The 27997-nt window shown below is 40.8% G+C and overlaps 1 protein-coding gene across 3 annotated transcripts in view; it reads left to right on the top strand.

Annotated features, from left to right (window-relative positions):
• The first annotated feature begins 356 nt into the window (after nt 1-356).
• Nucleotides 357-27997, top strand: part of LOC127934925 (histone-lysine N-methyltransferase ASH1L) — a 42887-nt gene continuing 15246 nt past the window's right edge. Inside the window, exons 1-7 of one of the 3 annotated variants that reach the window (XM_052532483.1) lie at nt 357-546; nt 1397-1493; nt 9649-10436; nt 11416-15793; nt 24074-24791; nt 27378-27551; nt 27643-27737. In XM_052532483.1, coding sequence (XP_052388443.1) covers nt 9861-10436; nt 11416-15793; nt 24074-24791; nt 27378-27551; nt 27643-27737 — 5941 coding nt within the window. In that variant the 5' untranslated portion in view covers nt 357-546; nt 1397-1493; nt 9649-9860. Of the gene's footprint in view, nt 547-593; nt 1092-1396; nt 1494-9648; nt 10437-11415; nt 15794-24073; nt 24792-27377; nt 27552-27642; nt 27738-27997 lie in introns of those variants that run through there. The other 2 variants (XM_052532484.1, XM_052532485.1) reach the window with 2 other exon arrangements.

Here is a 27997-nt window from a genome sequence, read left to right as displayed (position 1 = left end):
TTGAAATATTATATAGCTGATGGAACACAAGAAATAGGGGAGCTGGTATCTGAACAGAATTATTTATAATAATAACAGAAATAGAATAAATGTGAAATAGATTCTTCTTCCTCTTAGCAAAAAGAGAAGGGTGGAGAAATGACACGGTTAAATTTAATTCGATACTTATTACAAGAGTAATAATGATGAATGATTTTAAAATGAATTTCATGCACAAATCACACCTCATTCAAATCCAGCGCGAAACTCGACGTACCCTCCTCTCACGTAAAATAACGCAACTGTCTCTTTCGGTAGGTAATCAGTGGCACTTTCCACACTTTATACTATCCACATTTCACACCCTCCCTTCTACCCGTCCCCCTCCTTTCCTCTACTCTCCTCCTCCCGCTCTGACTGTGAGAATGCCCGTGCTGTACTGACAGAAACGATACGGGCTTAGCAGACATGGAGGCCCGATTAACGAGAGAGGCCCATTCCGACGCGTCTGAGCTCGACTAACGCGGATCCGGATAGGGATTCGGGCGACACATCGGATTATCACGGGTAACAAGCACCGCACAAAAGAGGAGGAAGAGGGCAAAGAATTTGAAGGAGCGATCCATTTCGGGTGCTCTGTTGATTCAACGCAGCAGCCGCCATTTTGTTGTCAGTGTTTTTAATAACCCGTGCAGGGCTCATCCCGAAGAGCGAGATATTTTTATATTACGCTCCATTCTAGGATGTTTTTACACTATTGCTGGATTTTTATTGACGACCCGAGCGAGAAGGGAACAGTCTACTAATGTGCTCCGCTCCAACAAGCGGCTGCTTCGTTTACATTAACGTACTAACGTTAGTCGTGTGAACGTATCGCGGGGATAGTTAGCCAGTCCAGCGAATGTGCCTGACATGACAGATCATTAGATTGCGGTTTAGTGGTACGATCTACGTGGTGACACTTCACTCGTTTTGGGGGTAGTAAACAACACAGAGACGTGAATTGAATGACCGTTGACGTTGTGTACGCGGGGTGATAGCCGCGATGTTGAGCAAAGCCAATTTAACATACCTTGCTCACAGACATCCTTCAAAATTTAAATGGCAGTGAGGTATTTTAACACCCAGTCTCAGTCTGATAACTTGCCATTATTGTTTCATATAAGTCTAGTTTTTGGCACACCTTTCTAATTTAAGATTAAGATCATGATATGCTCTTTGCTAACGAGCTATGCTAGCTATATTAGGATCATAAACCGTGACTAGTGCATAAATATTGTCACAACTCATTTTCGCGGAATGACTGGATATATACACACTAGACGAATATTTTGCTATGGCATGCTTTGGTTGGAATGTTCTTCCGTGAAATGTGACCGCTTTCCCCCCCTTTTGCTTTTTTTTTTGGGCACATCAGCGATTTCAAGATAAATATCCGAGCGAGCATGCTGTTGCGTACGAAGAGAGGATTTTGATCGCAAATTATGTGAACGCCGTTCTGGACCGCTAATAAGGTGAGCAACTTGTTCATAAATTCTGCATTTAGACTGAAATTGTGCTTTAAAGGGTTTTAAACGAGCTGGTTGGTTAACTATGACATCTGTCAAGCAAGTGTAGAAAATCCGGTGTTTTGATGAAATGTTCGAAAAAGCTTTGTTTGTTGTCGCTGGTTACGTTACGTAAGTTAACGCTAAATAGGAAATGTTGCGGTATGCATTCACAAGGCGTTTTGGGAACTGAATTTTATGTGTTCGTTTCATAGAAATGAACTATCTGTAGTACGCTACCTGCTGTAGATCATCCTCAGTTAACCTCGCTCACAATAGTGTTCGTTGCACGTGCAAATTGCGCGCGCCTTTGCGTGGTTATATTTTTCCCATAGGAGCAGATGTCTTGAGCAGTGTAGTAGAAAGTGGTGTCTGGAGCCTTTGAGCCACCTTTGACCTCTGACACCGTTGTCAAGGAAACCAGAAGTAAGCTTCCCAGTGGCTGAGTGCTGTTTGAGTGGGTAGGCGTGATTTCAAGCATTTAGTTTGTGGTCGGAAAAGATTTAGCCACGACGCATTGTGTTTGAAATATGAGTGCATATTAATAACAGATGTGTTTGATGGTTTAGTTTCGTTTTGTGATTCTTTCTGATGGCATCTGATGCTAAGTTGCGAGCTGTAGGTTATAGAAGATAAATTAATCGCAGGGAGGCTTACAGTGGCACCAAAAAATTGAGAACTTAAGTTGCGTTTATTTTTTTGTGATTGAGAATATGCTCAATATTTATATATATATTGTTCAAAATAAAGACAAATTATGTAGACACTTTCTGGTTGTCAAACGTTAGTGTAAACGTATGTTTGTGGTTGATGTGATGAACCACAGACACAAAAAATAACTTTAAGATCAGGTGGTTAAAAGTAATGACAAAAATGTCTAAAGGAAAGTGGAAATAAAGTTAACTTTCTAGGAAAAGGTCTAGACATAATTTGTTTGACAACTGATGGATAGAACTTAGTGGACCATCGATAGAACCATAAACCATTATGTTTTCCTTTTCAATGTTCACTCAGTGTACATCACAATATGGAAGAAAATAATCGCATACTTAGGCTGTTTCATTGCAGCTTTAATAGGATGTGACCTTGTAGTTTAAATGCTGGTTTTGAAGAAACAGACAAACTATAAGTAGGCTCCATCCAAAAGGAAGAGAGGGAAATGAGAGCAGATGCTAATTGTCTGCTGTAGGTCCTCAACACACCATATATTTTTTAATATAGTTTGCCAGTGCTGTTTCTCTTACCCTCAGGCTCACTAAATCTAAACTACAACTCCACTCACACTGTCTCCCTATTTTTCCTTCAGTGTGTTTTGGCGGGCTGGAGGTTTATGGAACTAAATTTTAGTTCAATAATAATGAATGTTACTTTATAAAACTGAACATAACTTTTTCAGAAACTATCAAACATATGCCATTACAAAAAAAAAAAAAAAAAAAAAATGAAAAAAAAAAATGAACTCAGTCACACAAATGTAACAGGCTCTTCAAATATGCTTCATTTTTGTTAATGTTTTTCAAAGATTCGTTTTCGCTGATCATGGATTCTGAATGCATTGCCACAGATTTCGCTTTTGCCTCGCAGTTTTTCGTTTGGAGTTTTAACACAAACCTCTCGTGGGGGCGGGGTTTACAGTGATATAATCTGATTGGATAGTGAGCTTTTGATGGACAGGTGACCGGGAAGTACAGACGTCACTCAGTGGCGTGCGCTGCGCATATTGAAAGCTCTCGTGGTGATTAAATCTGGTCTCTACCGAAAAAATTATTCTTCACAGACAAAGTGAAAGAAATGTATTTTAAGCTCATACACAGGTTCTACCCTGTAAAGAAGTTTATACAAAGATTTAAATCTGACATTGATCTTACATGCTCTTTTTGTTCGAGTTCTGAAGAAACTTTATACTTATTTTGGTCACTACACTCAGAAACTGTGGAATGACATTGGTGTGTTTGTCAAGTGTAAGATTTTGCCAGGCTTCTCAGTACATATGAAAAACATTAGATTTGGGTATTATGACTCTGACCCCACAAACGAAAATAACAGTTTTGTTATTAATAAAAAAATTTTCCTAAAAAAATTTCACATTCACAAATGGAAATTCTCCAACTGTAAACCTGTCTTCTCTGTGTTTCTAAAAGAAACGGAAAACTATTTGAATGTAATCTCAGTATCTACTAATAAGAAAGCTATAAGGACTGTTAGAATTTTTTTTTTTGTGGTTGACATTGTGATGTATGTTTATACTTTTGTATGTTTTTGTTTTCTGCATTAACAAAAAAAGAAAAAGAAAAAACAAGCTCTCGCAGTGATTCTTTTTCTGCAACATGTCGTGCCTTGTATTACTAAATATGTAAATAATATTTGACCTTCGATCGTCTCAGTCTGCAAAGATGAGCTCTCAGGAGACATGGAGCGGCGGCGTCTTCCTCCTCCGCTTGTCCTTCAAGGCAGCTTGAAGTAAGCTTGTGTTACTGAAGTAACCAATAACATCGACACAAGTTTTTCATGTTAGATTGTGCTACAGTTGGTTGCGGGTTATTACTGTCATTCAGTAACACAAGCTTACTTCAAGCTGCCTTGAAGGACAAGAGCTCATCTTTACAGACTGAGACGATCAAAGGTCAAATATTATTTACATATTTAGTAATACAAATTACCGTGAGAGCTATCCAATATGTGCACCATTCTCTGGCGCCACTGAGTCCATCAAAAGCTCAAGATCCAATCAGAATAGATCACTGTTAACCCCGCCCCCACGAGAAGTTTGTCAAAACTCCAAACGAAAAACTGCGAAACAAAAGCGAAATCTGTGGCAATGCATTCAGAATCCACGATCAGCGAAAACAAATCTTTGAAAAACATTAACAAAAATGAAACGTATTTGAAGAGCATGTTACATTTGTGCAACTGTGTTGATTTTTTTCATTTTCATTGTGTTTTTCTTCTTTTGTAATGGCATATTTTTGATAGTTTCTGAAAAAGTTACGTTCATTTTTATTGAAGCAGAATAATTCCATAGAGGTTGTGGTTTTCTGTGCTCGTAGAAGAAATGTGGGCATGTAATTTCATAGCAGCAGAAAGACTATCTTAATGCACAGAGTTAGTATATTATATATTATATACTCATGCTGCCAAAACGAGCTTTGATTAAAGAGTTGTGAATGACAGGTGCTGAAGGAGCGTGGATGGAAAAGGAACCAGACGAATCACTGACTTGAGTTTCATTTTTGTTTGTTGATAAATTGACTTTGATGTCACACTAAGAAAAAATACTTCTGAAAATTAATCTGGTCACACTTTAGTTTAGTGTTCATGCTTTCACACTTGGTTCGCTTGCCTGGTCTGAACCCGAGTTCGATTGCCCCCCGCCCCCACTGGGCTGTGTTAATATTATGTTATTTGGGTCCGAACCCGGTTAATTTGTGTCATCAAGCCAGCAGCTGTTTACCCCTTTGTTTAGTAATGGCGTCGCAGGAGAAGGCGGCATATGCATAACATTACTCTATGCACTTTTATGTATTTATGTTTTTGAACCGTTCGTTTTGTTTACAAAGCTTCGGTACATAATGGCACTTATGTCTGTCTTATGAATATACTGCAAATGATCTGAAGAACACTGAAGGCGAATCAATGATGGTTCACTTCCGCCGATTTAGTATGATTGCGTTCACATCAGCAGTGAACCGTACCGGAGTTCTCATGAACTGTACCTCAGACCACCCTTTTTAAGATCAGGTACGGTTCTTGGGTGCGCACCAGAGTTTGGCGTTCACGTCATCCAAACAAACCGAACTCTGACGTCAGAAGAACCTGGGTGTGAAAGCAGCCTTAATGTACGTAAATAACGAAAAGTAATGGTTCACATTGTTATTGGAATAGTAATTAATAGTAGCTCAGCTGGTAGAGGATGATGCTTGCAACGCCAAGAGCATGGGTTTGAATCCCATTGCTTCAGATAGGATACCTAAATATAAAAGTGTTGGATTTTTGCAAACGACAGCTTGCTGAAATTTTTTTGTCCAGCTTTCCCTCAAGACTTTTCTCTAAGCCATTTTACTATACAAGGTAGCATTTATTTTTGGCATCTTCTTTGCAAAGAGAGGAGGGATAAAAGAGAGAATAGCACAGTAACGAGAAACGGAGTACGACCCACAGTGCTGAGGAAATAGGGGAATGATTGTCACTAAGGGAGGGACGGTCCAGGGAAAAAAGATGGAGGGAGGGAATGCTGGGGAAATGTGTTTTCGATTAGCAGGAGCACAACGACTCTAGTTTGACTGCTTTACTGTTAGATTTCCAAGTGAGTGTTAGAGGGAGACTGAATGAGTGAGAGGACGGAGAGAGTGACAGAACAGGGTGAAAGGGTAAGTTGGGCAGAGAACAAGAGAGGTGTGATTTTTGGATGGCCTCATGTGAAATGGGAAAGGGTGAATGGAAGAGAGAGGGTGTGTTTAAGTGAGATGGGGTTAGTAATTGTAGAAAACATTGAGAACTTGGAGTAGAGAGAAGGAAGGCAGGGCTCTAAGTTCTGGAGCACAGTTTATAGTTGTGGTGATTTCACAGAAAACAACTTTCTCAATATAAAATACCACCACTAATGAAACAACACTCCGTAAAATGGCCCTTGGAGCTTTTTCTCGTAACCGTTTATGTAGTGTTCCAATGAATTCTTAATAGCCGTTCTGGATAACCTTTTAACCTAGGCTCTCAGCGGCGCATAAAGAAACTGTCCCCTTCTGTTGCTCTTCCATGTTTTTTTTTTTCTTTTTCTTTCCCGGTCTTTCATTCACTGGCAGTCATAAAAAGGGCTTGAAAAGGTGACTGGATCCTCTGTCTCCCAGAGGTCCTTTTATGATGAGGTCACTAATCGGACTCACCTCTCATGACTTGACCCTCAGAAAGCACCTGTGCTTAGCACAGTACTAACTTAAGGCTGGTTCAAACGGCAGGATAATTAGGCCGATTTTAGCCCCGATTCACCCCTTCCGACAATCTTAGGATGCTCCGATTATCGTAAAATAATCTGATCAAATATTCCTGCCGTGTGTGGTGTGTTAAGACTGCTCTCCTCTGCTCGGAAGAATGTCGGGACCGCTCCGATCTCAAATCGGGGATATCCAACATGTTGGATTTATTTGGCCCGATTTCGTCTCGTGTGTGGTGTCCCCCGAGGACAAACAATCACGCAGCCTGTGGACTGTGGCGTGTAGCCAATCAGAAAGTGAGGTGACGAGGCAGTGATAGTACCGGGAAACAAAATCAAAACAGCCGGCGTATATAATATAACAAATACAAATAAAGTCGATGAGCATAACTACATCCACAACTGCAGTCCACCAGAGTACATGGAAACGAATATATGAACGTTTATTTCAACGGTTATTAATCTGTGTAGTACGTAACAACATTTCTATGAGAGAAAACAACAACTTATCTCCATATTATGATATAGCAAGTATAGTCCATGCTCGCGTTGTCTCCACCTCTTTGACCATCGCCTTTTCTTGTTTTTCTTTTGTTTTTTTTTTCGTTAAAAAACAAAGCACAAATTTTTTTTTTTTTTTTTTTTTTTTTTTTTTTACAAAGCACAAACTATGGCCACTGCATCCTCTTCGTCCGCCATGATTGTTTACTCTGAAGTCACGTTTGATCTCGAGGGATTTTGCGAGATTTCCTGTCTGACCTGGGAATGCTCGGGAGTCAAATCGGTTCGTGTGTGATGAGTTGATATTGCCGTGTGGCTGCACACCACACACGGAACGACCAAAACTGTTAAACCCGTGATTTTTTATCGCTGTGTGTGGGGTCTCTCATATTTGGAAAATCGGCCGACAATTTTAAAATCGTCCCGTGTGAACCAGGCCTTACTCAGTGGCCTTTTGTTTTGGAGGTGTGAAAGGGGCATAAGATTACTTTTGTCAAGCCCCCCAGTACTTTATTTTGTGCATTCCAAAAAACTTTGTTCTGTCTTTTATAATCCAAGTAAGTTTATAAAAAGGCTCTTACAAAGGATTGGAAAAAGGGATTGTTAATTTTTTCTTCACTGCTTAGAATTTCCTATTACCATGAAAAATTCTGATCCTCCTTTCCAAATATTTATAGTTATTAGGGATGCACCGATCATGATTTTCTAGGGCTGATTCCGATTTTTTATTTTCAAGCAAACTGGCCAATTCCGATACCGATTTCAGATTGTTGTTTTTTTTAGCAACAAACAAGAAAGAAGGAAAGTATGCATAAACGAGATGAAACTGGCTTTTGGATATGGAAAACAATAACCGTAGCTATCTGAACTTAACGCCAGTGTCTGCACAGTAAGTAGTCTACATTCAATACAAACATAGATGGTACAGACATCAGCATTTAGCTTTTGCTTTTGAATTGGGTTGAAACTACATAGAACTGGCCTTAAATGAAAACATTAACTGTAACCATGTGAAATTAAAAGCAACAACTGCATAGTTATACAATTTCAAACACAATCAACACACATTCAATAAGAGGTTTCTTAATCAGCATTCAGGATTAGTTTTAGTTTTTACATTTTGGTTAAAAAAAATAAAAAGGCCTTTACCAGTAATACAAGCCCAAATAAAAGTAGGCCTATGCTATATAAATAAATTATTCCAAAATGTTAAAATCAGATAATGTTGGTGCGAACAAAACAAAGATGCAAAGTGTTTCATTCGACCAATTAAAAATAATATATATTTATATATATTTTTTTTTATTTAAGCTAATGAAAAACAAATAACTATTGTCTCAAGTTAAATCATTACCCTTAAATTTTTTAATTGGATGAATGAAACTTTTTTTCTGTGTGCTACAGCAAGTGATTTTAAAATCAAATAAAGTCCATTTAATTTTAAGATAAAATAAAAATAATCATCCTATACAGAACTGATGTTTACTTCTGGCTTTTTAAATGTGTATGCAAGTTCTGCTTTACTAAAAAAAAAAAAAAAAAAAAAATTTGTCACATATTTGTTGAGAAGTTGAGCTGAACATCCCTTCACAGGTACAGTATGCTCGTGCAACTTCAGTGAGCAGGAAAGGGGCTCTTATTTGTGCGGCAGTACACCAACGTCTGTTCGCGTCCTGCTATCTGTGCCTCAGACGTGTAGATCTGCACTTCCAGTGCTGATCGCCTGCCCATGTCCTGTGCACAGATTTCACAATAGTTCCACGCAAATGACATGATAACGAATGATTAAAATGTAGTCTTTTATTATATTTAACGTATTTTAAGCAAAAACCATCCGGTTCCTATTTATGGCCGGTCAACCGATGCATTCCTAATAGTTACATGAGTATTATAAGGCTGGTTCACACAAAAATGGATATTCTGAAATTATTTCATAGTCTTATGACTTGTTTCGTTCTGTGGCACACTAGGTGATGTTTTGCAAAAGTGGTCTTGTTCATAATGGGACTTGGCTGAACTCCAAATAGGTACCATAAAAGTAGTTGATAAGCCTTCTTGAAACATTTCATTCCATTGGTGTTTACATGTACAACAAAACTATCAAAAATCGGCTCATAAAAACATAACAAAAGAAAACCTTATCTCCAGTTTTGATGAAAAAACTGATACCGTGGTAAATTAATTTAATCTACTGGTAAAAGTGCTGAGTCCAATTAAACGGATGGGCAAAAATAGTTTTTTTGCCAAACTGTTTGACTTTCATCTGGTAATATCTGTTTACAGGATCTTACATGTTGTCAGTTTATTAAGCATTATCCATGTAAAATTGTGAATGTGATCATATTCTTTTATCAGTATGAAGCAGTGCATTTTCAAAAACCACTTAAAATACAAATATTACTGAATTGTTTATTAATTTAATTTTACTTCAGCTTTCTGTCTGGCCACATAGGGTATCATTGAGAACTATCCACTATGCAGAACAATCAAAAGACCCTGTGGAGTTTGGATTTTAGTGACTAGATTTACCCTGTCCTTAGTTGGATCATTCAAAGTCGTTTTTGTGGTGGTAGTGATGCATGTTTGCAAAGTCGTTCTGTGTTAATAATTAAATTAAAGGTTAAGGCTGTCTCAGAAGTGTGGCTAATTTGTCTTTTGGTCGTAACACCCCCTCTCTTGTTTTTATCTCCTCAGTTTGAAGGTGAGCAGGCTGGGCACCTGGGAAAGGACGACTGCTTCAAACCAACAAGGATTTTTTTCCAACCTCTGCTTTTCCCCCTTCCCCATCCCCTCCATTCCACTTCCTTCTTCCTACCTGACATCTGCACAGTTCTCCAGTACCTACCTATACTTGCGAGTGAGAACATCCTGTCCCACTCAAGCCCCACTTGTTCCCCCAATCACCAATGGATCAGAGGACACAGGGGGGGGCCTCTACACCGCCCCCGCTCCCTGTCAATATCCCTTCAGCAGAACGCGAGAACGAGGGAATAGGAGGAAAAAAGGACGATGAAGAGGAAAAGAAAAAACGAGAGAAACCAAGAGATGGGGCACAAAGTGAAACTTGTGCTGCTGAAAGTGGGACTAGTGACCAACAGCAGCAACCAGCACAGTTCTCGGTCAAAGAAACTAGTTACTCAGAGGGAAATGTCAAGCTCAAGATAGGCCTACAGGCCAAGCGCATGAAGAAGCCTCCTAAGATACTGGAGAACTATGTCTGTCGTCCAGCCTTCCGAGCCACTGTAAGGCATAGTGGAGGACGAGGTGGAGGACGTGTTAATCGTGGGGCCGCAGCCAGTGATGGGAGCAACCACACTTCTAGCCCAAGTCGTGGAAAAGAAGGAGAGAAAAGCCCCTCTGTCAGCCGAGGAGCATCTCTATCATCCAGTGCTCCTGCTGCTTCATCTCCCTCACCTTCTCTCCCTCCTCCCGTTTCCACCAGCCCAGTTACTCCTGTGAATGGAAGTGCTCTAGCAAAAAAGGTAAGGTTGTTTAACTTTTCATGCAACATTACTTAAGACATCGTACATAAAGAAAGAGACTAGCTGAAATTACATTACAAGGAAACCAACAGTGACATGATTGAAAGTGCAGGACAAATTCAAATATCATTCTCACTCCACTTTCCTAGCTAATGTGGTTTCATCAGATAAACAAGCTTTTCAAATCTTGCTACATTTTCTTTCTCACTCTCCTCTTTTCTGGTAATGTAAACACTTAAACACTTTTTATTTAATTTTTTTTCTTTTCTACATTTCTTTGTCATAAAAATGCTTTTCTGTCTGACCCAGAGCATTCTTTTTTATTCTCCATCGTTCTTTGTCTTAATTCTGTGTCATAATGTATTGTAACCCTGTTAGTTGTGGCCTAATGGTTAGAGAGTCGGACTCATAAACCAAAAGCTTGCGGGTTCGAGTCTCATACCGGCAGGGATTGTAGGTGGGGGGACTGTTTGTTCAGCGATCTCTCCCACATTCAATACCATGACTGAGGTGCCCTTGAGCAAGGCACTGAACCCCGAACTGCTCCCCGGGCACCACAGCACAAAACTGCCCGTCCACTCCTTTGGGTGTGTCTGTGTGTTCACTGCTGTGTGTGCACTTTGGATGGGATAAATGCAGAGCACTAATTCCAAGTATGGGTCACCATACTTGGCCAAATGTGACTTTACTCTCCCCTCCTCTATTTCACACACATATTTCCTTTCTCCTCCCATCTCTCTCTAAAGTCCTTATGCTGTTTTATTGATTTGGAGGGAATTATGATCCAAAATTCAATCAATAAAGAGGAATTGTAGTGGCATACACATATTGCCAAATATAAAATTTTGGTAATAACTAGGTAAAAAAAACAGCACAGTTAATAATGCATAATTTCTTTGTGTTCCATTATTTTTTATAGTACACTGAATTAAAAATATGTACAATTATTTTCACCGTTTTCTTCTTTATATGCATACAGGCTCCTCCAAAACTTGCCTGTAAGTCAGAGGGAAAGGCTGATGTAAAATCCGTTGCTTCTTCAGAGAGACCCCTTAATCTTCATCGCCCAATGACTGAAAGCAAATCTCCCTCCTCCGGAAAGAAAAACCACCTTCCACAAACCATATCTGCTCCTATCCCATCGCCACTGACAATGCCCCCAGCTACTACATTGCAACAGGACCCCAAAGCAGATGGGATCTTAAAAACTCCTCAATGCAATTTTACTGAGGGGCAGAAGGAACAAGACAGGGGAATTTCTGTCTGGGGTACTCCTACAGTTACTGAGAAGCTCGCTCAGCTCATAGCTACATGTCCGCCATCAAAGTGCCCTAAGCCAAAAGCCCGAAAGGTGTCACCAGCTCCAGCACACAGTAGCTCGCCTCCCTTAATTTCTAATCTGCAGCGCCCTGAACGGGCTATGGCCAATAGGAACACCTATTCCAGGGCGGTACACCTTGCCCCAGCACCACCAGTTTCACGGCCCCCAGGTCGCCCATATGGCTCCAAAAATAAAGACAGTATTCTGGAGAAATTTTCTGGCACCTCTAAAAAAGAGGAATCAGATGGACTTTCAAAAGGGGTCACCAGTTGCAACAGCAGCACAACCACCACCACCACTAGTACTGCACTGTCTCAAAACAGTAGTCGCTTGACGACATCCACAAACGATAGCACTGACAACAGTACAACCAATGGTATGAAATCTCAAACTCGTCTTGGGCTTTGCCCATCTCATTCTTCCTCCATGATGTCTCTTTCATCACCACCACCACCATCTTCCTCTTCTTCATCCTCCTCCTTAGAAAGAATAGAAAGTACAGGCTGCCACATGTGTTTGCCAGTCTCACTAGCCTCACGGCTTAGAGCAAGCCCCTCCCGCATCGAGGAATTTACTGAGAAAGACAAAGAGCGTCACCGAGACAAAGACACAGACAGTCCCAGAGATTTAAGTAAGGGCTCTACTCCAGCTTTACAAGGAAAGCAAGATGCTAAAGAAAGGTGTTCTTTGACAGCTCCTCGAAGTGAGAGGGGTAAGAGCTCAAGTCCAGTCAAACGTAGTCCCAATCAGGAAAGTCGTGTTAATAGGGTACCAAGTCCTACTGAGTCCACCAAATGCACTATTTCACCTTCATACCCTTCTGGTGCCAACAGGAGCCCACCACAACTATGTGATGACACTGGCACTCTATCTCCTGCATCACCAGCTGAGCAGGATTCAAAACCTTTTAAGAAGCGGAGAGGACGACGGCCTCGCTGGACAAAGATAGTGAGTCGCACCCACAAGTTTTCACATGAGCCTGCTTCTATCCATCAGAAACCAATGCCATCAGGACTTTCCTCGTCATCCCCTACTTGGCAACCTGTGGAACAGAGTCCTTCTGGTAATCGGATGTCCCCTGTTGCTTCAGAATATTTTGATTTTTCACCCAAGAAGAGGGGACGGCCCAAGTCCAAAATGCCTCGGTTAGATGCACCAGCACGTGGCCGCACCCCAAACAAACTGGCACCCTCAAAAGTCTTCTCCAGTCTGCTCAAATCTAAAGAAGAGCAGGATCCCCCTGTTTTGCACCCTGAAGTGGACTTTAATCCACCTAAACTCATGCAAAGAAAGCGTGGACGTCCCAAGCGCTCGCCGCCAACCCTTCCACAAGAAACCCAGCCCCCAACACTTGCTCCTGAGTCGGGGGATGCTTTAGTAGGTGAAAAACCTTTTCGTAATAAGGGCAATGGGCAGTTAATTATGAAGACAATTATAGGCAAAATTAATAAGATGAAGACAGTAAAACGGAAAAGGCTCCTCAGCCAAATACTTCTTGGGCCGAAACCAGGGACTGAGCAGGAAAGCTCAAGAAGCAGCGGAGTGCCGGGGGTTGCGGCTGCTACCAAACCACGGTCTCTATCATCAATTGCTGCTACATTTGGGGGCAGATTAGGACCCCAGATCAACGTTAGCAAAAAGGGGACAATATATATGGGTAAAAGGAGGGGTCGTAAGCCAAAAACATCAGCTAATCTCTCGCCAGGTGCCCCCACACCCCCTCCTGAACCTTTCTTGTCACCAAACACTTCGTCCCCACACCATCATCACCAGTCACAGGCCTTACAAAACCAGCAACACCACTTGCCTCCATCTGAGGTGTTCCCGTCGCCTTCACTCTCGCAGTCAAGTGGAGGCCAGAGTCCCATCAGTGATGCTAGCTTTGTTGAACCTGGCTCAGTGCATTTCTCATCACACCCACACTACAGCCATTCCCATCAGGGCCACCACTCATTTTCCTTTCCTCCACCTACTTTTTCAGCCCCCTCTGCTCGCACTGTAGCAAGTTCCTCATCATCCACCGCAAACCAATCTCAAAAGAAATCATCTTCCCGGGGTTACCACCATCACCACCACCACTACCGGCAGCACTACCATTATCGAAAATTTTCTCCTCCAAGGCCACTATTGCCCACGTCTCCTGCTCCTCTTAGTGAGCTGAAGGAGGCCACACCTTCCCCAGTAAGTGAATCACACAGTGAAGAGACAGTACCCAGTGACAGTGGAATTGGGACAGACAATAACAGCACCTCAGACCGTGGGGAAAAGGCTGGCAGTGCAAGTGGCTTAGCTGGTGTAGGTGTCTCGCAGGGTATGGCAAGTGGACTCTTAATGCCTGGTGTCATAGGTCCAGCCATGGGAGCTGGAATGGGTCTTTCTTCGAGAGGTAGAAGGAGGCACTCATCTACAGTTCTCTTGGAACGTCCCTCACCTACACCCTCCCCACTTGGAGCGAGGGCATCACCTGATACAAGAAGACCGCACCCAGCTGCCCCATCTCCTGCTTTGGTTGGACATAAAGAGAAGCACAAGCATAAGTGCAAACGCCGTGGACATGGCTGCCCCAGCTATGACAAACTAAAAAGGCAAAAGCGAAAACGCAAGAAGAAGTACTTGCAACTGCGGTCACGTCGACAAGACCCAGACTTCTTGGCTGATTTGGATGAGATTTGTGTGCAGCTCAGTGATGTACGAATTGGTCATCGCACACCAACACTTCGTTTGGGTAGCAGTTTGGGTCTGGGTGCTGGAGCAGCAGGCCCAGGCCGTGGGTCTGCCTTGGGAAGTGCCAGAGCCAGCAGCAGCCTTGGAGGTGGAACCAATCCACCACCCCATCATTATCTACATAGAGATCTCTTGCCCACCATCTTCAGGATCAATTTTAGTGGATATTATTCACCCCACCCAGCCTACCCATGTGATTCACTTCATTATGTCCATAAGCCAGATCTTAAAAAGAAAAGAGGGCGACCACCTAAGCTTCGAGAATCAATATCAGAAGTACCTTTTGTACCTGGGTTAGGCTTTCCCATCTCCAGTGGAGGTTTCTATCACCCTTCTTATGGTGTTCCATACTCTTCTACTCCAATGGGACTTGGCTACTATCGTGGTTATACCCCAGCAAGTGCCCTGTACTCCCACCCCCATCACCAGGCTCCTCACTCTGGCCCATCCCACCATGTTCATTCCACTTCTTTTCCTCCACCCCCTCCTCCTTCTTATGTCCATCATCATCACCCCTCCCACTTGCTTCTTAACCCTTCCAAATTTCACAAGAAGAAACATAAGCTGCTTAGACAAGAGTATCTAGGTGGTGGTCGTTCATCAGTACTCTATCCTGCAATGTCGTCCGAGCTGTCATTTGGCTGGCACCACAAACACAAGCATAGGCACAAGCACCGTGATCGCTGTGGAGAAGAGGAGGGTGATGTTGGTGGAGTTGTAGGTAGCATTGGAGGCAGAAGTGGAGGAGGTGAGGGGTTGGGTATTGGAAGAGGGGAAAGAGGGAGTGTAGAGTCCCTGCAGCGTTGCCGGTTTGGGCGAGATAGCTCTGCTGACTCCAGTGCTAACAAACAGGCAGCTTCTGCCAACTCCCCTTCCTCTTCCTCCTCATCTTCTGCAGAACGGTACAAGCGAAAAGAAGCGTCTATGTCTTGTCTTGGGCCTTCAAGACTGTCTTTGAACAGCATGAGTCGGGGACATCATCCTATTGACTCCTGGTTCAGGATGGGAAGTTCTGATACTGACTACTCCAAACTCTCTAGAAACCAGTCCCTTTCTGGCTCTGGTGCATTCTCTGAAGGACATGTGCAAAATACAGTGGAGTGCTCGGAGAGTGATGAAGAAGATCCTGCTTCCCCCATTGAGGAGGCAGAAACCAGCCACCACACCAACTTGTTCACATCTGCACTATCTCAAACCTCCCTCAAACGGAGTCGTAGCAAAAAAGGTGGATCATCGGAGAGCACCAGTCTTTCAAGATTGAATCAGACAGTGAGAAGAGATCGTTCCAAATCTGCTGAGAGAAGAGAGATGGGTAAGTGAGAAATCTTACAAACAAATGCTGATATTGTGAAGCTTATTGGACTTTCAATACTTTAGTTCTATGATTATGGCTTACATTGCAAACATGCTCCGTTCAGAAATGTCCTTGTATTTTTTATTTATTTATTTGTTTTTGTATTTACATGTTGTCGTCAAACAGCTGAAGCTGATTCGATTTCAGTACTTTCTGTTAGTGTTCTGTCTATAAGGGTCAGGCCATCACATCAAAAACATTTTGCATGGTCTGTTATAGACTAAATGTGACCCTGGACTAGGGCTGTGTGATTTGGGGAAAAATGTCAAATTGTGATTTATTTTTATTTAATTTTGGAAAGTCAAGATTCAGCTTAATATTGTCAATAGTGTGCAGCACAGTATGGGTATATCAGTATCTTGCAGATAAAATTAAAATAATCAAATAATAGAAACCATTCCATTAAACCATTGGGCATTATTTCAATAATAATTACTGTTGTTCTATTGTTTCCCCTGTGCCAGATTACATCCCACCAATAGAATCCATCAAGTAGACGCATTATAGTTTACATTAAAGCCAATATAATTCGCCTTATAACCCTTTAAATCCATTACATAAATGTTTATGGAGGGGTTCCTATTTTCTTTTTCCTTTTTTTTATCTATTTATTTTTTTCCAGTGGGGAATATTATAATGGTACTAATACTTTTACAGAATTTACTTAATTACTGAATTTCACAGGAAGGATTAAGTTTATTTTGTGTAAATAAATAACTGTATTACTTTGAATTATGAAAAGTGTTACATTAGTTACATTATTTTATATTTTATATATTTTATTTTAAGAAATTTGCTCTTGCAAATTTAAGTTACCTTTTTTGTTTGGTGTCTGTCATTTCGAAGCCGAAGTAATCTCATGTAACATACGTTTTTTTTTTAGTATTAATTTGCCTAACTATCGATCTGACCCTGTAGACGCCATAATCATACACACTCTCTCTCCCACTGTTTTTCAAATTTTTTTGATGTTGTGTGTTTATGCAGTTGGCTAGAGCAGTGCTGATAGTGGAGAACAAAGGTGCGCTCACTCTATTGGTTGGTTAAGGCTGGTAGTCATGCATTTGCTCTGGAACAATCATATTGCATCCACATCACAGGCTTTGCGGTTTAGCAAACCGCAATGTCTCAAATTGCGATTTCGATTAATTGTACAGCCCTACCCTGAAACCAGTTCGGTACCTCAGTTTCGATACCAGTTCCTAACAATAACTTTTTTCAATACCATATGTTTTAAAATTCATTTCTACATCAACACAAATACATTACAAAACTTTTATTTTTCACCTTGATTAAAACAAATTCTGGTAACACTTCACACTCAGGATAACATTATTAATACAACTGGTTGTGCTTTTTGGATAGGGGTGCGCCATTCAGGGGCGGACTGGGACCAAAAAGTTGCCCTGGACTTTCTGGCCCCCCAGCAGCCCACCACATCAACGCAAACAACGTAAACGCCCCTGTTTTGATGTAATTTATTAATTTAATATTTAAGTAAACCGTTTGGGGATTTTAACCAATAGGGCAACTGATCCTCCGTTTGAAAAAAAAAAAGAACAGCAGCTGTTCATTTGGCGACTCCTAGTGAGCGATACATGCTGATCAAGACACAAACATTCTCCTAGAACTCACACTTTGCATTCAGTTAACAGATCCATACGAATCATGCATGAAATAGAAGTTTATAAACTTAAACGATAGCTTTATGTGCTTTACAGATGAACTTGAAGTCTTTATTCATTCGAGATGTTCAATAATAGATAATCTTTGGCTCGGTAATACAAGTTCATGATCCGATTAGTGAACCAATGATTCTTTTGAGACAATCTTTTAAAATAATAATTTATTTTGTTTAACGAAACCAGTGTGGAAACCAGTGCTTCACAAACTGGGTAGATCTAAGGTGCAGGGCTCACAAAATCATTAGCCCCACGTCCCGGGGCTATTGTGTTTTACAGTCCGATGGGCTATCGTGAATAGTGATGTAAAATTCATAACTTGCTTCGCGTTGTTAACTCGCTTGAAGAGGTGAAATGGATCGTATCTGATCGTTTGCACTTGTTTCAAAATATTGCTGGTTCAAGCTTTTTAAACAATTCGTGCGCGTTCGGAGCTTGTCACTCATTCAAAGCACGCGCTGCGAGCAGCATTTCAGACAATGCGCATACAGTGAATTAATTCATCTTTCGCATATCATAACTTCTGAATGAACACATACACACACAATTATATCAAAATAATTGTCTCTGCAAGTATTCTCGTAAACACAGCTGGTTATGTTTTAAGTGAACGTATACAGTGGCCTGCTGCTTAGATAAATTCGCTGTACTGGATAAATCTCTCTCTCTCTCTCTGTTTTTTAGACGATGTGAAAGGGGGCATGTTTTAAGATACGCAATGGAGTAGACCAAACTAAACAGGGAGGGAGGGCAAAACACTCATCCAAACAAATGCTTCATTAAATTGGTGGTATTGCTGGCTTTGGTTGCAATACTCTTATCGCATATGTTGCACTTTGCTGACTCGGCATCCACTTTTATAAAGTGTAGCCACACTTTAGACCTCTTTGGCATTGTAAAACGAAAACATTTTGAGAAAAAACAACTACACTTGTGTTGTGTGACTGCGAGTATCTTCAGAAATCCTCCCCGTCACGTCGCGTGGTGGTGGACAGCCAATCATGGCGAATTTAGGTCCTTAAATGCACATATGCTACAAGCTCACACAGACACAGCCGCTTGCCAAAAAAAAAAAAAAAAACGCCCACTTGGCTTTTGGAACCGAAATTTGGCACCGAAATTTGGCACCGAAAGATAAATAATTTTTCGATACTCATAGTATCAAAGTTTTTCGTTCGATATCATAAAGGCATCGAAGTTCAGTACCCAGCCCTAATTTGTAGCAATAGCAAAAAATACATTGTATGGGTCAAAATGATTTATTTTTCTTTTATGCCAAAAATCATTAGGATATTAAGTAAATATAAATAGGTATTTAAAAATTTTCCCACTGTAAATTAGGGCTGTCATTTTTAGTTCGAAAATCGATTGCAAAATACACTATTAATCTTAAAATAATTAAACAATTAAAAAATATAGATGTAACAAAACTCACAACCAAGCAGAAAAAGAAAATAAAGAATTCAGAAAGTGCAGTATGCTTTGCGAAAGCTAGACAGTAGGGCTGGGACAACGCGACGTCGACGCAAAATATGCACGTCGATTCGTCAGACCCAAAACAAAAATGGCGGCGTCGGAGAGTAGAAGCAACTCGACTCGCTCCTCAGACTTTCAGATGTGCTAGATGACACGCACTCGTTCCACTAAAGCAGCGGTTCTCAATTGCAGTCTTCGCGCCCCACTGCTATGCACATTTTGAACGTTTCTCTTTGCGCTTCAGATATTTGTTCTATTCGAACATAAGTGCCCTGCGAAGTGGACATCACAGGATATTCAGCCATGATTCCAGTTCGAAGTGAACGTAGCCATATGTTCCAATCAAAGTGCATTGAAGTGTGCAAGACATGTATTTAAATTGTATTGATTTACAGAGGTATATGATGTCACACTTGTCCATGTTTAAAGACGCTGCACAGCACAAATCAGTGAATGAATGTTTCGATGCGAGGTAAACTTCAACAGATTTCCCCTGCTCAGGGAGTAGGGAGCAATGAACAATTGGAACACAGTTCACGCACGGAGTTCATTTCTAACGAGCTGATTATCTGAATCAGGTGTGTTAACAAAGAGAAACGTGCAAAATATGCAGATCAGTGGGGCGCGAGGACTGGAATTGAGAACCGCTGCTCTAAAGTATGGGAATTCTTTTTTGTTATTTTCATCTGAAAGAATTACAAGATGCACTTATTTCAGTAACCTAGGCCTTTGTGTTTTCAAGGCTTCAAGGTTTTATTGAATGCTACCTCGGACTAAGAAAAGCATTACTTTGCACTTTATTGTGCAAAATAAAGTGCACTAATGGTTTCACTTTTCACTAATGTTTTATTTTGGAATTTTATGAGCAATAAACATATATTGCAATGTTAAGGAATTCATGTTTTTTTCATTCAGATATGTAAATCAACATGTATAAATTGCTATTAGTCAATTAATGGGGAGATAATCGAGAATCGAATCGGACTGGGAAAAATTAATCGTTAGATTAATCGTTGCATCGAAAAAATAATCGGTAGATTAATCGTTTAAAAAATAATAGTTTATCCCAGCCCTACTAGACAGAAAATACCAGCAATTTTACGTGCCTATAAGACCCAGTGACGTCGAAAGCGACCTCTTATGCTGCGTTCACACCAAGCGTGAATAGAGCGTCTGGCGCGAATAATTTCAATGATAAGTAAATGTAAAGGTCTATGTAAAATGTAAAATGTCTCGCCGCGCGGTAGCCTTGAATTCACCTCATTCGCGTATCTAGTTACACGAGATTATTAGTTATGAAAAGGACCATTGCAAGCTGAGAGCGACCGGCTTTTGTGGTGGAAAATTGGCAGTAATACCCCCACCTTGCGCAGCTATACCTGAGTATCCCCGGACATCAGTGCGGTCGGAGCGTGTTTTCTCAACAGCTGGACATACAGTGAATAAAAAACGCTCTGCTCTGCCTAGTGCCCCCTAGCCTGTGTCGGTTACGTTCAATAAAAATACACACACTGCCTGTTCTCAAGTCCATTTAAAGTTTCATTTTTTTGAACAGTTGTTTGTTTGAAATGAATCAATATTTAAAACAATCTTGGAGATTTTTGAAATGCCTAAATCAATGCAGCCGGGTTGAAGCCTGCAGTGATGTTTTTCTTTTGTTATGGCAGCCATCCCCTCTCCATATATATTTTTTCGAGAGTGTTGCACTCCTGTTGCTGTTTGTTATTCTGCCACAAACTTCATTGCAATAAATAAGAAATATTGCTGACTTGTGCATTTCCAGCGCTCTCTTTACGTTCGTCTGTTATTTGAAATTGATAGAGGAAACATCTTTTTTTAGACATGGAAAATCGATTTTACAATCGATTCAATGAACATTTATCGCCACAAATCCCCATTGTTATTTACCTGCTAATAAATGTGTTTTATAGAAAGATGATCTAACCTTGAATTTGAGAATTTAGCCTAGTCACAGTGTTATTATAGAATTTAACCTATTCCTGCTGTTATTCGTATTGAATACTGCTCAACCCTCTACGCACACCTTGGCAATATAATCACCAATGGCTAGTAAATTTTTCAGTTTACTCGCCAGACTGATATACCATTTTAAAGGGGGGGTGAAATGCTCGTTTTCACTCAATATCCTGTTAATCTTGAGTACCTATAGAGTAATACTGCATCCTTCATAACTCCAAAAAGTTTTTATTTTTATTATATTTATAAGGGTGTACTCACACTAGCCAGTTTGAACCGTGCCCGGGTGCGTTTGACCACCAAGGCGCGGTTCGTTTGACTAGTGTGAGTGCTCCGAATCGTGCCCGGGCGCGGCTCGATTGGCCGGCCCTGGCCCGCTTGGAAGAGGTGGGCCAGGGCACGGTTCAGTTGGACTCGGGCGCGGTTCGCATGCAGTGTGAGCGCTAACCGTGCAGGAGCACGGAAAAGGACGCGTTGCGTCACGGTTTTGCGACGCTCCAAAACCAACATGCCAGGGAAAGGGTCGCTTTGGTCTACGGCAGAGGTGCAAAACGCATAAAAACTAAAAACTGCAAAGTCCTTGCTGCACTTCAGCTGGTACATTGCAAACATCCTCATACGAGCAGCGCGATTACGTGAAAATTTTCGCGCCACTAAGGCGACGCATCTGTTTAAAAACAGGCTGTGAGAGGGCTGTGGACCAAACGACACAAAATTATCCACAAAGAAAACAGAGCGATGTACTCCATTGCGTTCAGAGAGCGCCGCTCTTCCTGTTTATCCCGAAACCGTCGCACCATAATGACGTAAGCGTGCTCCGGCACGAATGCTGAAACGCTATATGTGAGTGCAGGCCAGAGGGGGAGTGGGGAGGGGGGACAATCGTACTCGGGCCCGGTTCATGGCAACCGTGCCTAGTGTGAGTACACCCTAAGAGAAAGATAGCCTGTACCGATTTTTCCCGGAAAAACACGAGCGCCTAGAGGCGTGTCGTGTGGGCGGAGCTAAAGAATCACGAGTGCCAGTAGGCTTTTGAGTTTGAGTTTTTGAGTTGAGAGCATGTGGAGCTGTGACAGAGATCCAGAGGCTGAAATTTAACAAGAGCAGCATCAGCAAAGGCGGTATGCTATGTGGTATGTACTGAAACTGTATATATTTGCTTAGCGGTTTTGGAAAATGACTAAGTTCCACTTTATGTCGTCTTTTTTTTTTTTTTTAAGCTGTAACTTACATGTGGAAAGTGCAGTTTGATGACAACATCGCATGTTGTTTACTTGATGTGCTTACACACCGATAGCTAAGTTAACAACACAGAGATATTTGAAGCAGTTTTACTCACCGCCTGCGGTTCCAACACACGATCGTGACCCTTTTCCGTTGGGACTGCATTATCCTTAAGAAATAAACGATGTGCAATCCGAAATGCAGGGAACAAACAAAAACACTTGCACAACTCCGTTGATGCTCTGTAAAAATAAACTCCATCCACTGGTCCCTTAATGCTGTTTCTCTTTTGGTAATCTGTGCAGGGTTGTCTTGCCCTGGCAACCAAAAACACACTTCTTTTGTGACTTTTCGCGAGGCTCTCGCTCTGATCAGGCTATGCTCAGCCTCTCAGTGCTCTGCTATACAGGAGCGCGCGCTCTTCCGGCAGAAGAGCGCGCACTTAGGACCCATATAAGGAAATTCCGCTCCATCTAACGTCACACAGAGCCATACTCGAAAAAAACTTTCCGAAACTTGTGACAAACCGGAAGAGGTTTTTTTGGAACAAAAATACTCCTTCAAACGTACAACTTAAGTTTTGAAACTTTGTCCATGTTTAGCATGGGAATCCAACTCTTTAACAGTGTAAAAAACTCAGTATGCATGAAATAGCATTTCACCCCCCCTTTAAACACACACACTCACACATATATATATGATAACAATCAGCTTATCTTTGTAAAATGGCACAGCTTCTTAAATCTTAGCTCAAGCATTATATTATGGTATTAAGCACAATTTATTGATAGAACTTTAAGGATTAGAACTAAAACTTGATAACCATGTATGAATGCATATTTGCCATTTTAACTGAACTTAAGACTGGTGGTGATGCTTAAGATATTGTTGGTCATTCAGGGTTCCTTAAAAAAAATTTTTGTAATAGATCATATTAATTATTTTAAAAGATAATACTACAACTAATTCTACTACCATACTAATAATATGCAATGCACTAAGTATTGATGAGCTGCTGGGTTCATGAATATTAATCACATTGTCTGCGTTCGGTCGAACTGATTTGCTGAAATCAAAACAGGGATGGAGATCATAATAGATCAGAGCCAGCCAATGAAATTGCCATTTGTGCATTAGCTCCGCCGATTATAACCGCCTTATCTTCTGCTTGTTCTAAAAAACGTAATAATTCTAAATGAACTCCATTATTTTGAAAGGAAAATACAACATAGAATATAGTTTACATGTAGCGCATTGATTCAGCGTGGTAAGACACTCGCTCTCTCTCTTTGCATGTGCGAGAAACGGCAAATCGACGGTGAGTCAAGCGCCTTCAAACAGAGTTTACAGTTCATCAAATACAGGTGCTCTGTGCGTCTATTGAGTTGAACTGAAAAGTACAGATCGCTTGATGGAGAGAGAACTCTGAAGCGCTCAGTCAGTGTTCAGCAAGTGAAAATGTGCTAATCTTATAATATCCTTGAACACACACACTGGCGAGTAAAATCTAAGAATTTATTAGCCAATGGCTAACTATAGACATAATTTAGTCGCATGGAGTAAAATTTAGTCGCATATGCGAGTGATTTACTCACAATGTAGAGGGTTGCTAAAAGGCCAGTCATTAATACTTGCTGCAAACAGTCCTTTGGAATACACTGGATTTTATTTTATTTTATTTAAACCATTGTTTTCATAATAATTGTCTCTGTTGACTATAAGTTTTTGTATTTTGGTAATTTTGACTGCTTGATTTCTTGAAACATGGGGGACAGTGGGAGATGGGGTGACTTCTGTTAATTGTTATTTTTAATTTGTTTAATTTTTGTGAATATTTTTTTTTTAGCCACTCAACCCACCTTTTGTTTTAATATCATAGGAAATGTGTCCGGCACGCAGAACCGAGTTAACCAGTCCATTGTTCCTGAGGTTTCTGAGGGTCCCCATCATCGGCACCATCATCACCATCACCCTCCTCTGTCCCTCTCACACTCTGCCTCTTGCCTTTCTCACTGCACTCTTGACCTGTCTGGAAGCACCGCAGCTCTCCTGCCCTCCAGCCGCCAGGCTAGTCCCTCCACATACTCCTCCCAGCCTGCATGCTGCCGTGACTCCCCCCCTTCACATCACTCACATCGGCCCCCTCCCAAAAATAACCTGCACCATGTCAACAAGATCCTCCGTGCAAAGAAGCTCCAGAGGCAAGCACGCACAGGAAACAACGTGGTGAAAAAACGAGGTCCAGGCCGTCCCCGCAAGCACCCTCTGCCCTCGCCTCCCCCGTCGCCCCCACCACAGACATTGGAACAGGAGAACCACCCTTTACCTGAAAGGCACAGAGGAAGTGTTCTGTGGGAGGGAGACACCGTGGTTGACGTCATTGAGTCTGTAATACAGAGTCAGCGCAGAAAGGGACGCAAGAGAAAATGCTGGGAAAGGGAGACAGAAGTAGGTGAAGAGGAAGAAGAGGAACCGGAGGAGGAAAAAGAGGTGGAGCAAGAAGAAGAACGACCAGCTGCTAGAGAGGAGGATGTGATGGCGAGAGCTAGAATAGAAGGAGGAAGGGGATGGTTGACGCAAGAGGACGGTTTTCGCAGGTATGCGTTACAAAATATGCAACTGTTCAAAATTTTCAATAAGATATTTATTTTTTTGAAGAAATGACTACGTTTATTCAGCAAGGATACATTAAATTAATGCATGAAATTCTGTTCATATGAGTTTTCTATTCATGTATCATGGTGTAAACAAAAAATTAACTCCTTCCTCGCCAAACTGAATTTTCCGGGCATATATGTTTAAGATGGTATACGGTAAGAAAGGCCCTTGCGCATGTTCTGAAAGAGTTTGGGACTTTTGGATCAAAGAAAGAAGCATAGACCGTGATCAGCACAAACTAGAAGGAGTAACATGAATGTAGGTCAAAATATCAGATAGAAAAACCACAGAGGTATACCGCTGATGTGTTGATGGATTCAGAGGCCGATCACTCATTATTTGATCATTCTGAATCTATCGGGACAAAGTAGTCGTTGAGGGAGATGCACATGCTGTCACAGAAAGTTCTAGATCTCTAACCGTCAATCTGGACGAAGACAAAGTCCACCTGTGTGTCTTAAGAGTGGACAGTGACAAATCAGACTGTGACACTTCGGACAGTGAGTGGATGCATTCAAGCTCAAGGTCTCATTTGCCGTTCCCAGGTGTCAGAGCGGATAGAGGTAAGATAAGATAAGAAAATGGCTGAGAATGTGTTCTGTCTTTGTGCACATTTACCACACCGTCGGATAATACAAAAAATATATATACACCCTAGCATTTTTATGGATAAATGCATACACACACACACACATATATATATATATATATATATATATATAAATATATATATATATATATATATATATATATATATATATATATATATATATATATATATATATATATATATATATATATATATATATATATAAATAAATGAATGTTATATATATATATATGCATATGCGAATATGCAATTTTGGATCTTAGTAAAAATACATATGTACTATAATATTTGTGTATGAATGTGCATACATTTATGTGTGTAGCTGTGTGCATAAATACACAAATGTGTAATGGCCAAATTGTTGCACATTTACCACACTGTTATGTGTATTTATATGTATATATGTGTGTATCTGTGTCCGCTTATTGAAAATAATTACAATTATTCCTATAATTATTTATAGGTAGAACACAGCAAGGCAGAGGTCGGATGCGGCAAGTACATTAACATGGTGCTGCTGGTGACCAAACAAGGACCACTGTGAGCCATCCGGCTGGAGATGCTGAACCTGAGTGGCATGAAATGAACTGCCAGCCAAAAAAAACATTCCTTTACTGAGAATCCTGGGCCTGTCGGCGATGGCCATGCCGCTGCTCTTGAGTCAGAACAACCTGCAGACTTTGAGTTGTTAATTTCTGATGTACTGATTCAGAACATTGTTGATCAGACGTACCTGTAAGCAGATCAGTTTATTCAAGCTATGGATGGTATTTCACAACATGCTAGAAGTCATGCATGGAAGCCTGTTAAAGTTTCAGAAATGAAAACCTTCCTGGGGCTTTTGTCATTAAAAGTAAAAAACCTACAGGGTAAGTGTAACTCTCCTCGTTCACCCAGAGTGTTATAAAATCATGGACTAGCCAAGAGTTTGCTGGTAGTGAAGAAGAAAATGACGACCCTCCAATTGAAAACACTCCAAGAGCACCGCACAACACCAGTGGAATGTCAGTTTTGCTGTTCATGAACTTGTTCCAATCCTGCCCAGTCCCAAAAAGCAACACCCAACCAGAGGATACAGAGTTTGTGTACTTAAGGGGTACATACAGAAGGAGACCTCGTTCTTCTGCAAAAGTTGTGCCATCCCCTTATATCCTGCAAAATGTTACTCTGTGTACCACTCAAAAGCAACTTACAGTGCCTAAATTTTATTTAAATTTTTTTTTTTTGTATTTTTTTTTTTTTGATGGAAATGACATCTGAATGTATTCTGCTTCAAAATGCACTCCTTTGATAAAAATGTTGTTGTTTTTTCCTTCAGCTTTTTGTTCAGAATGTTGTATTTTGACAAAACCAACCTGTGGTGATTTAAAAAAATTATCAAATGACCATAAAATAAAATGTTTTCTTTTGTTTTAAAGCAGAGGCTTGGATCTTCATTTTGGTATTTAGTAGGTTCATATATTCATAGAAGAAAAATATTCTGCCAGTGGCTGGCAATGTTAAAATAAATAAATAAAACACTGACGGGAAAATAGTTTAGTACAACTGTTTTCAGTATTTGTAAGTTACTTGAGCATCAAATCAGCATATTAGAATTATTTCTAAAGGATCATGTGACACTAAAGACTGTAGTGATGGCTGCTGAAAATTCAGCCCTTTTAAAAATGAACAGGAGTAAAGTACATTTGAAATATATTAAAATAGAAACGTTATTTTGAATTGTAATCCTATTTGCCAGTATGAGTGTTTTTTCATGTATTTTTGATCAAATAAGCTATTTTACAGGCTCTGTAAATAAGTGACTTCTCTCAAAAAATAAAATAAAAGTGATCTTACCAACCCCAATTTAATGTTGACTTAAACGACACACAACTCTTATCTCGTAATAAATTAAAAAAAATTCTTTTCTTTGTAGTGCACTGGAGGGAAAACCTGATGGCCAGTCCAACCCTGAGCGCACAGGCCCTACTTCCCTGGAACAAGCCCCAAACCCATCTGTGACCAGTCAGCGGGAGAAGAGAGTTGCTAGACCACCCAAAAAGAAGTTTCAAAGAGCGGGGCTTTACTCTGATGTGTACAAGACTGACGAGTAAGGATGAGCACACTCATCAAGCCCTTCTTATCATCTAACTTTCATATACCAGGATAATAAACATAACCTCTTTCCATTTCCCTATCAGTCCTCGCAGTCAGCTGCTACAGCTGAAGAAGGAGAAGTTGGAATACACTCCAGGTGAACTTGAGTATGGCCTTTTCCCTGCCCCCATTCATGTTGGTGAGTCTTTCATTTAAGCTCAGCTTGCAGTTGTGACCTAATAGTCTGCGGATTTCGACATGCATCAGTTAATTTAGCACCATATCTAATTGCAGTTTGATTTAGGAATCATTTTTTGACATAACGTTTTAAAGAGCTATTATTTCAACGAGTAAGCTTGTGGACTTGCCAGTATACAGCTTTCATTGTCAATCCTAACTAGTTCATTATGTATGGCCCCTTGGGCAATCAGGCTGATTAGTTATGGTTTATGAGTTATG

The sequence above is a fragment of the Carassius gibelio genome, chromosome A19, assembly GCF_023724105.1.
Source record: "Carassius gibelio isolate Cgi1373 ecotype wild population from Czech Republic chromosome A19, carGib1.2-hapl.c, whole genome shotgun sequence".
Classification (NCBI taxonomy): Eukaryota; Metazoa; Chordata; class Actinopteri; order Cypriniformes; family Cyprinidae; genus Carassius; species Carassius gibelio.
The sequence above is the reverse complement of the archived record's forward strand: the minus strand, read 5'-3'. Positions and strand labels throughout refer to the sequence as shown.